Below are 15,990 nucleotides of genomic sequence, written 5' to 3'. Positions count from 1 at the left end.
AGTCTGTAGCATCCCGCAGGGGTTTTGTGACACTCGCGGCAACGCAGGTGGAGAATGGCAGCAGACGAGTTGGTGGGGGAGACAGGAGGCAGAAATGTGCGGAGTGGATGCAGCAGCCCCTTAGGATTTGTCTCCAGGATACAGTGGCAAATGAGAAGGCATAGGAAAGTTCCTGACTTCCTCAGCCCCGTGAAGAACCCACCTTGGGGGGGGGTGAAGGGATCCGTGTCTCCCTTTGCCACACCCAGACACCACCACCACCATCATCAGCCCTCCCAGAGGCCTCCCGTGGAGCAGGCTAAGTGCTGGGTCCCTGCTGATGTGTCTCTGGCTCAGAACGGTTCCCTCGTTGAGTTCCGTCCGTACGTCACTGGAATCAGCATAAAGACGGAGACGGCACCACCTCGGCAGCATCCACTCCTCGCCTGTCTGCAGCCTTCCCTCTCTCCGTTCTCTAAAGTACTTTGCTGATGTAGTTTGGAGCCGAGACTTGTTTGAGAAATGAACATCAAGAAGGTTGAAGTTCTTCAGGAGTCTGTGGAGGTTTTCATGCAGTCCAATGGAGACGAGGAGTAAAACGTACGTTTGAAGGAGCAGGAAACTCTCCTCCGAGTGGAATCATGTTCAGAGGTGAGATGTGCTATGTTGGGCGAAGAGACCTCGTCAGTCTGCTGTGGCTTTAGTCTCCTCCAGGGGTGCTGCTGGGGCCGGAACAGGAGAGTCCGACCAGAGGTATGTTTGGAGGCCGAACCATTTATTTTTACGATTTTATCATTTTAGTTGCACCGTGGAGCTGGACAAGTTAGCACATTATTATTGTACTAAGTCTTTAAGATAATTTTAACGTGCATTATTGCTGATTACATTTTTGGTTACTATTATTTTGATAGTTTTTTGCTCATTGGCACTGAATGTCTGTACAAAAAGTATTGGTCATCGTGAGCTGGGATGTTGTTGTTGATTAGTACTGATTTAGGATTGTTGTCATCACACATCTCAACCAATGAGATCATTTGAGGGCTGGACTAAGACTTGGTGGGGACAGAAAAATGTAGAAAGAAACCAGACTCTTGTTTCAAACCGAGAAAAAGTTTGGAGTGTGGACCATTTGGACTAAAATGTTGGAGATTGGGAGACTGATGTTGCCCATTTGGAAGAGTTATGGATGTTGGAGTTATGGAGTTGTCCTCACACTGAAATGCAGAGATGGGATTGGAATCTAAACCTAAACAGTTCTACCTCCAGAGAACCAGAGAGAACAAAGCCCTGATTTAGTCTCAGTTTAGACCAAAGTCCGTACCAGAAAACAATCAAATCTACAGGACCTTGAGAATATAAAGTACTTAAGTAACATTTACTCAATAGTTTTTGTTCTTTACTTTAAACATGACTTATTCACTAGTACTTGTTCGGTCTTCTGTCTTGTTTACTAGTACTTGTTCGGTCTTCTGTCTTGCCTCCATGCTCCAGGATGTTTGTTTCCCTGGTTGTCATGGTGGGTTTTTAAATGATCTGCATCTTTTGCTCCACTTGTTTCTTATCATCAGTGCTTTGTCACCTGGGAGATAATACTCTAATGACTCTCCCAGGTAAATGTGTTTCACTATGGTTATTGTGCATTATATATATATATATTATTTTTTAAAAACAGAATGAATAGATCTGTCCTATAAAACATTTGGTTTGACTCTTAAGTGTCTGGTCGAGAAGCATTTAGAAGGTGATGGAGGGTGATTTTATTTGGACTCCTCCTGGCCACAGTTGCTGTGACAATATGGCTGGATATATATATATAGCACATACATAGCTCTACTGTTCATTCAAGCTGTACATCTGGACTGGATCATTGGTCATATCTCAGCGCCAGTGCAAAAGATAGTATAACGCACATGAGAACGTTTTGTATTTAGAGTAATTCAAGCTATAATTTAAACATATTTTATCAAATTTAAAAAAAGACAGGGATTTCCCATTGAAAATGTTCCCACAAGAAAATTGATTAAAAAATTACTGCACGTACAGTGCAGTAATTTACACCTCCAAAAACACTTTGTTGTGGTTTCCAGTACCACCTTAAAACCACAACAAAGGCCTGTACTGTAGAAGCTAATGTTTTGCTAATATGACTGTTAGCCTAATAACATTTAAAGACACACTGTGCCATAAATTACCCCTAAAACACACACACATACAACACAAAAAAATCGAATTCCCTTATGTACCACTGGAGGGAGCACCAGTACCACCAGAGGTATGCGCACCACAGTTTGAGAACAACTGGTATATACAGCTTTAATGAATGCAAAGACGTGTGTGTGTGTGTGTGTTGATGTCAGTCCGATCTCACAGAACAAAATGTTCTTCTTCTGCTGCTGCTCTCCTTCTTATTAATCAGGCCAGATTTAAACGAGCCAATCACTCGTCAGACCCTCTGTTTCCTCCTTTTTACCCTGAAGGGCCACTTCACCGGCAGGGGCCACACAGCCTCTCTGTGTGGCTCAACACAAAATCCACAAACCAAGAAAAAAAACAGGATCATATACTTCACATTTTCATTGTTTTGTGACAGATTCTTGAAATCCAGGGACAGATTATAGGGATTAAGGAAGAGATTATGTTAGAACGACGTCTGGTCTTGTCCCCAGGCGGAGGTTGATTACTGGAGTGGCCTCTGCTGTTGCATAACTGCTGTCATCTAATCATATTCATCTCCTGCACCACTTATTCTGGGCTCTTCCACACATGAGCCGCCCCCCCCCCCCTTTTCGCCCCCCCCCTTCCTGTAGCAGGGATCAGTTTGACTGTCCTCTGTAGCATCATAACAGGAACATGGAGTTTGTTTTTCGGTTGTTGAGACGTAACGACGGCTTTTCACATTTGTGTTTTCTTTAACACAGTGGAGCCAGAACCTGCATCAGATTACATTGTCTGTAGTTGGAAAAAGAGCCTGTAGGTGGCAGTATAAAAGTATAACATTTGATATTTCATTTGCTATCTTGGAATTGTGTGGCAAGAATTTCCCAAGTGTGGGATAAATAACGTTCAAATTATTATTTTTTGCACAAATACTAGTTTGTTTTTGGAGGACTATAAAAATATGTAATATCTTGTCATGTTGTTTGGAGGTGTACGGCTCTACAGAAGAGCAGAGCTCTATGCTATATAGACCAAGTCAACTCTCCTTATACTTAAATGGTACACGGTCTGTACTTACGCAGTACTTTGTTAGTACTGATGACCACCCAAGATGTTTTACTCTTCAGGTTTTGCCAGGAATTGAACCCACAACCCTCACGGTGTGAGAACACTGTACTCCCTGTGCACTGTCACCCCAGTTTGCATGTTCTCCCTGGTACTTTTGTTTCCTTTCACCAACCAGTAAAAACCAAAAAACATTTTTCTTTGACCTTTAACCCTTTTTGATGATTTGTATCGGTCGTTTTTAGGATCAGTGCCAACTTTGATTGAACTGTGGTTTGTGATTAAAAGGGATTAAAGTCCTGGATTAAAAGGCACTTCGGTGTGAAAAGCGAGACCGTCAGGTTTGTCTCACTTGACTTGGAGGTAACGTGATACCTGTATCTGCTCCAGTCCACTGGGCAGTTCGACCGCGACGGGCGAGCGTCGGTGTAAACGCTCCCTCTCTCTCCCCCCTCTCTCTCCCTCTCCCTCTCTCTCTCTCTCTCTCTCACTCTGACTCTCCGAACGTCGCTGTCGGAGCGCGCATCCGTCACACGCCGTGGTGTTCGTGCACTGACATCGAGCGCATCACGAAATAACAGATCTATATCTGGACACGGCCAGCTGTCAGCGGCGGAAACCTGAACAGGTGGCCGCTCCACAGTCTTAGCCGAGCGCGTCAAGACGCACGGACTCCTCAGCAGCTCGGGGCCGGCGCTAATCTTCTGTCTGACGACAGCGTATTTGCGCCGTGTGCGTAAAAACCAGCAGCAGCAGCAGCTTTGGAAGTGTTGGATTTGATCAGTCGTTGGGATTTGATGCCGAAGTTGGTTTTGTTGATAGAAGTGTCTTTGCTGTGAAGCTGCTCTCACTGAGTTATGGAAACGGACACACACAAAAAAAACCATGTGTTTCTTTTGGATGTTATAACCTCAGTGTTTTGGATTCTATAAAACAGCTGTAGAGACTCAGCTCTGACCACTGAGAGAATGTTGCCAGAAATCAACAACAAGGTGAGACATTGTTCACATCACCCTCATATTTGGCCACTTTTTTTTTTTTTCTGGAATTTCCTCACAGCTTTTCGGACTTTTTCTTCCATTTTTTTAGACAACAACTAATTTACTCATTCATTCTTTCATTTCAAAATTGTATTTACACATTTCTACATTTTATTGAAATGTGTGAAATGTTTTTTTTTGGTTTTTTTGGTACTGCTCTCTCTTCGCCTGACTGCATGTCAAGTTCTGATAAAAACCTGATCCATTTCTATTTCAGTCAATGTTTAGCCTATTTCTGTGTTTGTGTTGCCGACTCCATTCTGCTGTAGATCTGAAACATTACATGGAAAGTTCTATCAATTAAATATTTGTTTAACTGATAGGGAGGAAGTAAAAGGTTTATAATTTTAAGGAAAATATTAAGATTTTTTTTTTGATTGGGTGATTTTAAATGTTCCAGTGAAAGTGTTGCTTAGTGGCTGCACAGTTTGCTGAGATTTACTCAGTTGCTCCTGGATTTACTGCTTTGTTAACCCTCTAACCAACTGACCCCAGAGGTCACCGTAGACGACCCGGGGTCATGCTCCAAGTTCAAGTCCGTGGTCGATGTTTGTTCCTGGCTTTGGTTTTTCTTGTTCTTCACCAACTCGTTTTCCTTGATTCTCTTTAATGTAGGTCAAAATAATTTTTATTCCGAACCTTTTCAACACCTTCAACATCATAAAAACACCGAGGCTGAAATTATGATGAAAAAAAATGAAAATGAAATCTTTTGTTAAACCGGCAAAATAATGAAATGACAGCTGCTGAGGTTAGGACACATTTCAGCTCCTGGTCTCCACAGTGAGTCATATCACACTACGACAGCTGACGAGACTAAAAAAAAAATCTCAGAAATAGCTAGAAAATGGCCAAACAGTAGCATAAATAGCTCAGACTTAGCCAGAAAATGGCTCAAAATCCAGGCTAAATTGAATGAGAGGTTTAACAACTACAAATAATAACCATATCATCCTGACCAAACGTTTAATCAAACTGCTCTTGGGTTGATCTTCATGATGACTGTAAGGTCAGAAAAAGTTGCAGAAAGTTAAAAAACAAAACACAGACTTTAGCAAATGTAGCTGCGCTGAGCTAAAAGATGGTTAACAGTTTTTAGATCCCAAACTGTTGGACTACGACAGGTCCAACAGTCTGACAGTGAAATCCTGTGAAGCTGCTGTCACTTAATTCAATGCACATTTAGCATTTAGATTCAGAAAACTGAAATTATCACCATGTGACAATTTAGCCAACATCCTTAAAGTAAAGATAGGCTTACCTGCTTAAGATATATATGTATATATAGATATATACATATATATCTATGGTCATTCTAAACCCAGTAAATATAAAAGGAAAAACATTAATATTTTGCAAAAAAAGAAATTACTAAAGAAAATGTACCAGGAACTCATTTCCACTTGAACAAACGTTGCTCTGAAAGATCAATTCATTTTCCAACATTGCAGTGATGCTGTTGTGTTGTTAGCTTCTGTGTTGCTGTTAGAGTGGGTTTTATGGTTTATTAGCTTCTGTTATTATATCAAAAAAGACAAACTCATTTTCTCGTTCTTCTGCTGTGATGCTCTGATGGATGAAGATGGATTATCCTGTCGTGCTGCATTTTTCCCTTAACCTGTGTTTTCCATTGGGATTAGGATTATAATTATAATTGGGATCACATCCTGTCCAGAGGACAACATCACCTCCACCTGCCAGGCTAACAGAAGGACTTTAATCCATATCACCATGTGGGTCTTAGCTTAATGTCCACCGTATGGTGTTTGCTAACACAGTAACACGCTCTCCAGCTGATCGTTCCTCCACGTTTAAGGGAGACTGGAGTCTGAATATAGTGTTGACACCTGTTTTGTTTTTTTCCTAACCTCATTCAGTAGAGGCTTTCTGTGTTTTTGTTTTTTTGAATAAAGGTTCCTCAGCAGAGGCACCAGCAGCCGGTACACAGGCTCCACGTCGAGCGAGCGTGGTTGTTGTTGCTGGGGGGTTTCGTGCTATTTGCGTGGTGTGTTTTTTATCACGTTTGAGCGGAAATACTGAATAAACTGTTCAAATTATGCAATATATTTCTTGAACGCCCCCTCTTTTTCTTTTTCTTTTTTTTTCTTCCGCTACAGACGTCACGACCGGAGGCTTTCCCTCACCCTCACAGACTCCCAGCAGAAGGAAACAGGATTGGATCAAACCGTCCGTGCTCACAGGTCAGAGGTTCAGACCCATGCAGCGTAAATGTCAACAATGACAACTTTTTCTGCCCTCAGTGACTGGATTATGTAATCTGTGTTTGAACTACAGCAACTAAAAACAGTGGCCAAATTTGCTGCAAGGACGACACGAATCAATATGTTTAAATGTTCACTGCTGTCCTATAAAAATATAAATGCTCTTTAAAATTAATGATGTTCGACTTGCAAAAACAAAATAGTCAAAATTTAAAATCTAAGAATCTTGTAAAAAAGGGTTTGTCCAAGAATTGTTAGCTAAAGATTAGCCAAAAGCGTTAAAATATAGGTTAATATAAGTCCAGAAACAACATGGTTTTTAGGTATAACTACTTTAAATCTACCCAAACTTGTTTGTTTGCTCAAAGGAACCCCGGTTGGCAGAGAACGCAGCAGTGACAAATATCATGTACATTTATAGTTTATGGGCGAGAGTGTTTCTGCTGAAGTGCTGTCAATAATTAAGGCTGAAGAATTTATGATGTTGCTAATGCTGTACACTTGTAAAAGTTACACGAGGCGTGTTCAGAGTGATCTGAGCTGATCTTTCCCTTGATCAAATATTTTTGCTAACATCAAGGTATTTTTGGTTAAATTTCAAGTGTGTGCTTGAATTCATGCTATAATTAGCCACTTTTGGCTAACAGTTGGCTATCATTGCTGTAGGAAAGTTGAATTTTTACTTTACTTTTAAGGCTAACTATAGCTTTAGGATAGCTACAGTATCTATGGTTGCATCTAACTTAGCAGTTGTGCTAGTTTAGCTATCTGACCATTTTAATATACTTTTTAGGTCATTCTGATCAATTTCATGCAAGACATTTCCTGGCTAACCTGTACCTAATTTGGCCTTACGTTTAACTAAATTTAAGCAATTTCCTGAGAATATTGTGCTACTTTTATTCTTTTGTGTAGCTGATTTCACACAGTTAAATATATATTTCTAACTATATTAACCTTTTTTTTTAACTGTACCTTTTCCTCTAAGCTAACTGTTAGCAATGCCTACTTGTCTAATTTGAGCTATTCCTGTTGACTATTTTAAACATTTTCGTAGACTTTAGTTATATTTAGGCAAGTAATCAGCCATCTTTAGTTAGTACTTCAAGTTCAGTTAAAATAGAGGATATTTAAAGCTAGGTGGCTAAATGAGGAGTTCAGTAGGTGTAAAACATACACCTTAAAAATAGTCTGCGGTCCAGACTATAGTCTGGTGTTAACACAGGTTCTCTTCCACAGGAAGTCTAATTCTTCCCAGACGACTTGGCTCAGGACACAGGTCTAATTTTGCATGTCGTGTCTGAGCCGAGGCGCAGACACGTAATCGTGCTCGCCGAGCAAGCACAAAAAAAGCAGGCTGCAGTTTTTAACCTCTCCAACAGAGCCACCACGGACAGACCCTGTCAGGACCCGACCCGTGGAGGCCTTTGTCCCCGTTTCACTCGCACCCTGATCAGTAATTCCAGCCAGAGCCTGCTGGGGGTGTTCCTGGTCACCTGAGCCACCACATATGAAATGCATGTGGCGTCTCGCCCCGAAACTGTCTGGAAGCAACTTTAAGACAAAGTTGTTTCCAGACTTTAAAAGAAAAATAAAAAGAAGCCACAGCAGGACCAAATAGATGGGGTTTATTTAGGGATAAAACTTTTTTTTATGTCCATATCTGGAGATGCAGCTCCGTATTTATTCAAAATGTAGCATATTGTCAATCCAATAATCCCACCGTCTCCTTTCATTTTACACTTTCCACCTCTGGCGCCCCCTCCAGGGGAGGGGAGCCTCACTCTTTGAAAGCCAGCGCTTTAACTTAATTTTTTTCTAAATTCTGTGCTTTACAGAAGTTCGGCCCCAGCGTGGGCTCCCTGCCTCAGCTGGAGCCCCCGGTCGTCCAGGTGATGGTGAGCAATGCCAAAAACCAGCATCAGCAGACGGACAACATTCTGCCCCAGATTGCCAACAAAGGGGTGCAAAACAACTTTCAGACACACTTGGTGAGGGTAAACCCCCCCAGCCTCACTCTGTTCAACACTCTTGGTTTTACATGCACGTCATAGAAGACGTTGTCGTGTGTCCGTTGTCCATTGTCCATGAAGGCTTCTCTTCTTACCCTTTCTCGTGTGATCCTTCGTGCACAGGATGAGAGGCCAAAGCCCCCCCAGCAGTTTACGATGCGCTTCGGTACAACAATGGATAAAATGTCAGTCTCACGAAACAGCAGGATTTTGGGCAACAAGCTGGAGAAGGAGAAGGTGTACGAGGGAATGAGATTACCCATGACTCCCACAGGTGGGTGGGTTTTTAAAGACCGAATTAAAAGAGCTACAGCTACCAGGCAGAGTTTGTAGGAGGGAACTGTGTGGATACGTCCACGCAGGCCTCGGTGGTGGCTAATCTCTGGTGGTTGTTTTATTTTTATTTATTTATCTGTAGTTGTTGTGTTGCCATTTAAAAATAACGTGTTTGGCACTTGGTTCACAATCTCCTCCTGGTAGAGGTGTCATAGATATGACGGTGATTCATCCTCCTCCTCCTCCTCCTCCTCCTCCTCCTATTTTCTGTTGCAGAAGCGCTGAAGAACTTCCCTGAGCGTCTGACGGCGTTCGAACAAGAGGAGATCATGGACTACACCGAGATCTGGTTCCTGGGTCTCGGATCTCAGAAGATCGAAGGTTCCCAAGGAGCGCCGCAGAACTCAGGATATGATGATGAGCACGGAAGCTACATCAGGGTAATTTGATTGGCATGGACAAAGGAAGATTCTAGGTTTAATCTAAGTGTTGAGTCACTTCTGCAGTTCTAAACTGAACTGAAGTCACCAAACAAACATCAATAAAACATGGTGGATAAAAATATAAAGGACCTTTGGTTCCTCATGTGGCCTCATATTTTGTAGCTCACAGATCTTTGAAGATCTAGAGATTAAATATGATGAGGTGCTGAGAGAGGAAAATTTGTAAATGATGAAATACAGGAGTGGCTGAGAAGTACTTGAAGATGGTGCAGGACATTTGTGAGGAAACATAGTTTATAGTTATGGCATGTGCAGACTGAGGGACTGATGTGTTCATGGATTTAGCTGCTGATGTTTATTTATCTGTTGGTGAATTGTCCTACAATAATACCTCTGCTCTTGATCTACTTTCATCCAGGTACTACATGACCACATTGGCTACAGGTTCGAGGTCCTTGAAGTGATTGGGAAAGGCTCCTTCGGGCAGGTCCTAAAATGTCTGGACCACAAAAACAACGAGCTGGTAGCCATCAAAATGATACGCAATAAGAAAAGGTAAGGCAACATAATATTGGTGCAACATTTCACTGTTACTGTGAAACTGGTCAATTTCTCATCACGTTAAAGGCAACAAATAGAACTTTGGTCTAATCTGGTTCCACGTTTTGAATTCTCTTTCTACGCGTCCAACCCCGGGATCACGTTGCGTTTCTGGAATGAGATCTTGATTTAGCATGACACAAGCCAGAACCTCCTGGTGTTAGCTTACCTGTCCTGCTCCTCCTTCAGATCTCTTGTGCACTGACCAGCTCAGGCCTATAGGTTAAACTGCAGCAGCCACTAGGCCTGACCGACGCTTCAATAATGTAGAAAACAAAATGAGTGCAAACTGCCACAGGTGGAAAAAAGTCTCAGGTCTGGTTTCTCCAGGAGCAGCAGAGTCCAAAGATTTTTTTTCTGCGAAGACGAAAATGACGTAAACATAAATGCACTACTTGAAAAAAATTAATTATTGGTTATAATTGGTTATTGTTTTGCCCAGTGTTTGTTAAATATATATGTCATTCATAAAAAATACATTTAAGACATACATGCCAGTAACAGATAAAGTTTGGGCGAAAACTAAATTAAATATACTGCAAAATACGGTAAAGTTAACTGTAGTCCGAAAAGTTAGGCTAGAAAGGGTTAAATGTTTAATTAAGTTTTTTTTTTTCTTTTCTGTCTTCTTGACCAAGATCACTGACGATCTAACATCTGAACGTCTGTTTGCAGGTTCCACCACCAGGCTTTGGTGGAGCTGAAAATCCTGGACGTGATTAAGAGGAAAGACAAAGACAGCCTCCACAACGTGATCCACATGAAGGAGTACTTCTACTTCAGGAACCACCTGTGCATCTCCTTCGAGCTCCTCGGGTTTGTAAACTTTGGCATGTCGAGAAAATGACCGTAGACGAGAAGATGAAGACGGCAGTGAATAATTCATCCTTTAATCCAGGGAGCTTTGTCACTTTCTCCCTGATCCCTGATCACAGGAACACAGGTCTCACTTATCGCTAATAACCACCTCGACACGACCGCGGTCGATCGAGAGACGAGTTCTTATCAGTATTACAGTTTTCACCCCTTGGTTAAAATATATAATTTTTAAATGATATTTATTTAAAACTTTAAACATTTTCCATTCTAAAATTCTTTTCCGTCTTCTGATTGGCCTGTATGTTTATTTCTATAAAATGATTACCCTTTATCCCAAATAAAATTTACACCTAAAAGTAGAACATCCTCAAAGAATGACACTGCCCCCACCTGGCTTCAGTGGGTACAGTGGGTTTTTTTTTGGTGATGTCCACATATTTTTGTAAGACCAAAGGTATGGTTTTGGAAAATCAGGTTTTGACCCCCCCACCTCCATATTGTAGTGATGATTTCTACTGATGCCAGTTTAGCGCCACACACTGGCTGAGTGACCTTTAGAGGACGTCTAGGACTGCCTCCTGGTGTTACGTTACTGTCACTGAATCCTTTAGTTAAAGCCTTGATTAGAGCGATATCTCTTACTGCTTATTGCTTGGTGGTGTGAAGGCTCCTGTTGCAGCGTCTAAAGAAGTTTGCATTTATCACTGGGGGCAAGAAATAGAAGAGGTAGAGGCCGCACGTCTGCGTCCTTATCCGAATGCGATGCTCAGATTATCTATCGGTATGCGATCGATGCCGAGTGCGGAGTGGCAGCAGTTAACAGGCTTCATGTGAAAAACAATTACATTGTGGTGTTTTCACACACATCGACAGGAGACAATTTATGAGACGGCGGTGAAACTGAAGTCCAAGTGCTGTCTCGCAGCCTGACCGTTGCACCTGGACAGGCTTGGTTTGGCCTCTGCGTTGTTAACTTTAACTGTTAACTTTCTACTAGCATCTGAGAACATGTTGACTGTCTCTCCTGCTAGTCAGTTAATTTATAAATTTCATAAAAGTTCATTTATTTTTCCATTTAGAAATTCCCGACCCAAATATTTCTTTGACTCATTTATTTTATTTTTGTTTGGCTAACTTTGTAGCTTTCTAGCTTTGTTTTCTGGGCTAATTTTTTTGGCTAGCTATTTTAGCACTATGTGCTTTTCTGTGCAATTGTTTTATGTTGTTTTTTTTTAGTTTTGCCAAATATTTTGGTAGTGTTGACAGATTTAGCTTCTCAAAAAGTTTGGTAGTGTTGACAGATTTAGCTTCTCTGTTGTTAACAGTTCACTACTTTACTTGACCACGTTGTTATTGGGCACGTTTTTATTTCGATAGCCGCTAAGCTAACTTTTACTGAGTTCTGCACTTTTTGCCCGAGTCCTGTATTTTCCTGTGTATATTTTCAGTGTTGTTAAGGTGACTTAGCTTTTTTTCTAACCCGTTCTGTGGCCCATATATAACCACATGGCAAACTCACTAAACCTTTGTTGTCTGTTCTTTATCTCTCGCAGGGTGAACTTGTACGAGCTCATCAAAAAAAACAACTTCCAGGGCTTCAGTCTGGCTCTCATCCGTCGCTTCACGCACGCTCTTCTCAGATGTTTGCAGATGCTGCACAGAGAGAAGATCATCCACTGCGACCTCAAACCGGTACAACACTTTGGACCACTTTCTCTGCATTGTGAAGACTGTGTGCACTAATGGGGTGAAATTTGCTCCATCTTGTGGATCTTGGCAGTATTGCAGCAGCTGATGTGCTTTGCATTTCTTTCCTCCTAACAGGAGAACATCCTCCTGTCTCAGAGAGGACCAGGAAACATCAAGGTTGTGGATTTTGGGTCCAGCTGCTACGAGCAGCAGAGAGGTGAGAGATCGTTAAAAGCAACGTTAATACTAGTTATTTTTTGTTGGCTTTTAAGGCTAGCCTTTGCCCGTTGTTGGGTCGAATTCTAACTTTAACCTACTCTTTAAAAATCTAACTTTTCCAGTGTACACCTACATCCAGAGTCGATTCTACCGCTCCCCAGAGGTCATCCTGGGTCACAACTACAACATGGCTATTGACATGTGGAGTCTGGGCTGCATCCTGGCTGAGCTCTACACAGGATACCCGCTGTTTCCTGGAGAGAGCGAGGTGGAGCAGATAGCCTGCATTATGGAGGTAAGAAAAAGACAGGAATATAAATAAAAGTGAATAATTTACAGCTTTATTTTAATTGAATCAAAACACATTTTGAAATACATATTGTCCCTCCTAGGTTCTTGGTATGCCTCCAACTGACTTCATTCAGTCAGCGTCCAGGAAGAGGTTGTTCTTTGGTAGGAATTATTTTTTTATTGTATTTTTATATCTTATGTGTGATGAGTCCAATCTATTGTTATTATTACTTATATATTTTCTATTCTTATTCTTATTGAGTCTTATGGAAACTAGAAACGTCACATTACAATGTTAGAATTTTTTACTTAAAGAATTTACAATTTATCTAACAAATAATTACAAACTTTTTACAATTATTTGTATTTTAAAGGTATTTAGACTTTATTTAAGAATCAAACATTCATGAAAATTGTAGAGAAAAATATTTTGTAAAGTCAAATTTAATTATACTTAAAATTTAGACATTGATGTAAAAATTCTTAGACAATCAAACTAATTCTATTTGGCCCCAATCTGTGGTTAAAACAAAAATGTGTAATCGGTAATCCATGTTGGTAACTCTGTAAGGTAATTGAACGTCATCTTCTGTTGGCAGATTCCAAAGGGAACCCCAGAAACATCACCAACAGCAAAGGGAAGAAGCGGCGGCCGAACTCCAAGGAGCTGTCAGAGGCTCTGAAAACCACCGACGCTCTGTTCTTGGACTTCATCAAACGCTGCCTTGCGTATGTCACCTCCGTTCACACCAACTCCTCAAGCTGAGTGAGCGGCAGCCTCTATAAACTCTGCTCTGCTTTTTCAGGTGGGATCCAACCAAGCGCATGACTCCAGACGAGGGTTTGAACCACGCATGGATCCTGGAAGGAAATTTCAACAAAGTCCGGCCAAGAACCAGACCCGTGGTGAAAAAGACCACCGACGGTTACAGCAGCGCAGACAGACAAACCAACGGGAAGTCTGGTGAGAAAACAATACAGAGAGAATTCACCATGTTTAATGTATTACTGCTAACAGACAAAGCTATGGCTAAAGGTTAGTGAAACAAAAAAGCTTTGTTTCACTAACCAAGCTAAAAAAAAAAATTGATCCCATGTTTGGAAAATTGTGGAAGAATTTGGTTCCTCTGGGATTTGAACCCAGGACTCTCTGGTTTCTGCTTCTGAGGGCAGGCGTGCTAACCGCTACACTACAGAACAGACTGCAGAACAACACTAGTCAAACGATATAAATAGCTGAAAACAAAACGAAACAAGCTAAAAAAAATATATATAAGTAGGTCAGAAAGGAATTAAAACCTAAAAAAGCTCAAATAAAAAGTAAGTAAAAATAACTGATGTTAAGCTACAGTCAATCTCTCCAAGAGCCTAACATTTAATGAAACATCAACAACAAGAGCTAAAGGTTAGCTAAACACTTAAAATACTAAGTTAGCACTCTCTAACTTTCAAATTTGTAAAAAAAACGTAACAGTCGCTGCTGCACACTTGACACATGACCGTGCTGTGACCCAGTCTGCTAAAACAGTCGACCTGACGTTGTTCTCACTGCATTTATATTTACCCATCAGCCGACACTTGTCTTCTCTGTTTCCATGGTGCAGCGGAGAAGGTCGGCTCGGAGAGCAGCAGTGACGACAAGCTGAAGAGAGACAGCTCAGAAACCGGGACGAACACGGCAACGTCGGAACGCCTGCGGCCGATTGGCGCTTCGGCCGAAGAGGACGTGTGCGAAGGTGACGGAAAAGTCTCCACGGAAACCAAGCAGCAGGGAGGAGGTGAGAGGCCCGTTCACATCATCATCAAACCCCAGGAGGACGTGGGCATGGAGAGAGACGACAGCCAGGAACCGTCTCGGTGTTTGCCACCTATCATGTAACGTCCACTGGAACATTTTGCAGTTGACGGACGTTCAGACTCCATGTCCACCCCTCCCTCGACCCTCCACCTGAGGGACTGAGCTCCTGCGGGAGAGGGGGGGAGCAGGAGAAGGACTGAGACAGAGTTTAATCTATTTGACATTTGACACATTCACTCTGACTTAGTATCTTAGGGTAGGCATGTACAAACTATTCCTCAACGGGGCGCTGTAGCTGCAGGTTTTTGTTCCAACCAACCGAGAGCTCACAGTTCGACCAATCAGTTGTCTGAAGACTGAGATCACGGGATCAAATGTGATTAAACGTCAGGTGTGCTACTGCTTGGTTGGAACAAAGACCTGCAGCCACAGCGCCCCTTTGTGGAACAGTTTGGGCAAGCCTGTCTTAGGGATTTGACTCAGACCCAACTGGAACGTTTCAGAATGACTTAGATTCAGACTTAAAAACCACGTGAACTGCCCCGGGATTCAACTCAAACCTCACGTGACTTTGACCCAAACTCTTCTGTGACCTTGGACCTTGGTCCTCTTAGGTCAGACTGAATTTGACCCCGGGCGACTTAGCTTTGACTTTCCCCTCTCTGACTCAACACTGGAGTTACACTGGGCTCGAACTCCTCCCACGACCAACTCCTCAAACAAACAGAACTTGAAGGATTCAAGTAATGTTTAAGGAGCCCACAGGTAAGAGGACAGTCCAAATTGGATGTGGCCCACATTGAGTGGTTCAGTTCCACGTTGCATAGACAGAATAATAGCAGCTGCTGGGGACAGTGACGATCAACGAAGATCGGTTTTGTGTACATTGTTTTAAAGAGTTTTTTTTTCCTTTTTTTTAAATTCAGTTAAATGTTAAGTGTGCGACATGGATGTCAATCAAATCATGGCGGCATGACGGATGCTAGCCAAATCAGGACGCTTTTGGAGAGTCCAGAGTCAAACTCAAGACAAAGAAGCTTCCAAAGACTGATTTTGAAAGGCATAAAAAAGACTTAACTCCAAAAAGACTTTGGAGTTAAGTCTTTTTTTTTTAAATAAAATATCTTTACACAGTACCTGTATCCTTGGCCTGATACTGGTCCGGGATCCTTTCTGAGGACACCTGGTGTCTGATTTTAGGCTGTAGTGGTAAGAAAATCCTTTCTGAGGACACCTGGTACCGGGTCTGATTTTAGGCTGTAGTGGTAAGAAATGGGACTTGTCTGAAAAATAAACAAAACAAAAAAAGACAAAGCACTTTTTTATAGTTTCTCTTTCATTAGCTCTCTGTTCTGTAACCAGAATTTTTTCTTTTTTTTT

General features: G+C 41.8%; 1 protein-coding gene across 2 annotated transcripts in view; it reads left to right on the top strand.

The window, feature by feature from the left end:
- dyrk4 (dual-specificity tyrosine-(Y)-phosphorylation regulated kinase 4) overlaps positions 1-15,760 on the top strand; it is a 25,511-nt gene extending 9,751 nt beyond the window's left edge. The window contains exons 1-14 of one of the 2 annotated variants that reach the window (XM_008311290.3): positions 3,517-4,193; positions 6,359-6,442; positions 8,302-8,454; positions 8,599-8,749; positions 9,028-9,191; positions 9,613-9,749; positions 10,470-10,610; positions 12,167-12,305; positions 12,438-12,519; positions 12,644-12,816; positions 12,914-12,974; positions 13,412-13,541; positions 13,619-13,776; positions 14,417-15,760. In XM_008311290.3, the coding sequence (XP_008309512.1) occupies positions 4,170-4,193; positions 6,359-6,442; positions 8,302-8,454; positions 8,599-8,749; positions 9,028-9,191; positions 9,613-9,749; positions 10,470-10,610; positions 12,167-12,305; positions 12,438-12,519; positions 12,644-12,816; positions 12,914-12,974; positions 13,412-13,541; positions 13,619-13,776; positions 14,417-14,691 (1,872 nt within the window). In that variant the 5' untranslated portion in view covers positions 3,517-4,169 and the 3' untranslated portion in view covers positions 14,692-15,760. Of the gene's footprint in view, positions 1-3,516; positions 4,194-6,358; positions 6,443-8,301; positions 8,455-8,598; positions 8,750-9,027; positions 9,192-9,612; positions 9,750-10,469; positions 10,611-12,166; positions 12,306-12,437; positions 12,520-12,643; positions 12,817-12,913; positions 12,975-13,411; positions 13,542-13,618; positions 13,777-14,416 lie in introns of those variants that run through there. The other variant, XM_008311289.3, reaches the window with a different exon arrangement.
- Positions 15,761-15,990: the final 230 nt, after the last annotated feature.

The sequence above is a fragment of the Cynoglossus semilaevis genome, chromosome 6 (genome assembly GCF_000523025.1).
Source record: "Cynoglossus semilaevis isolate Cse_v1.0 chromosome 6, Cse_v1.0, whole genome shotgun sequence".
NCBI lineage: Eukaryota > Metazoa > Chordata > Actinopteri > Pleuronectiformes > Cynoglossidae > Cynoglossus > Cynoglossus semilaevis.
This window is presented reverse-complemented; position numbering and strand designations above follow the sequence as displayed.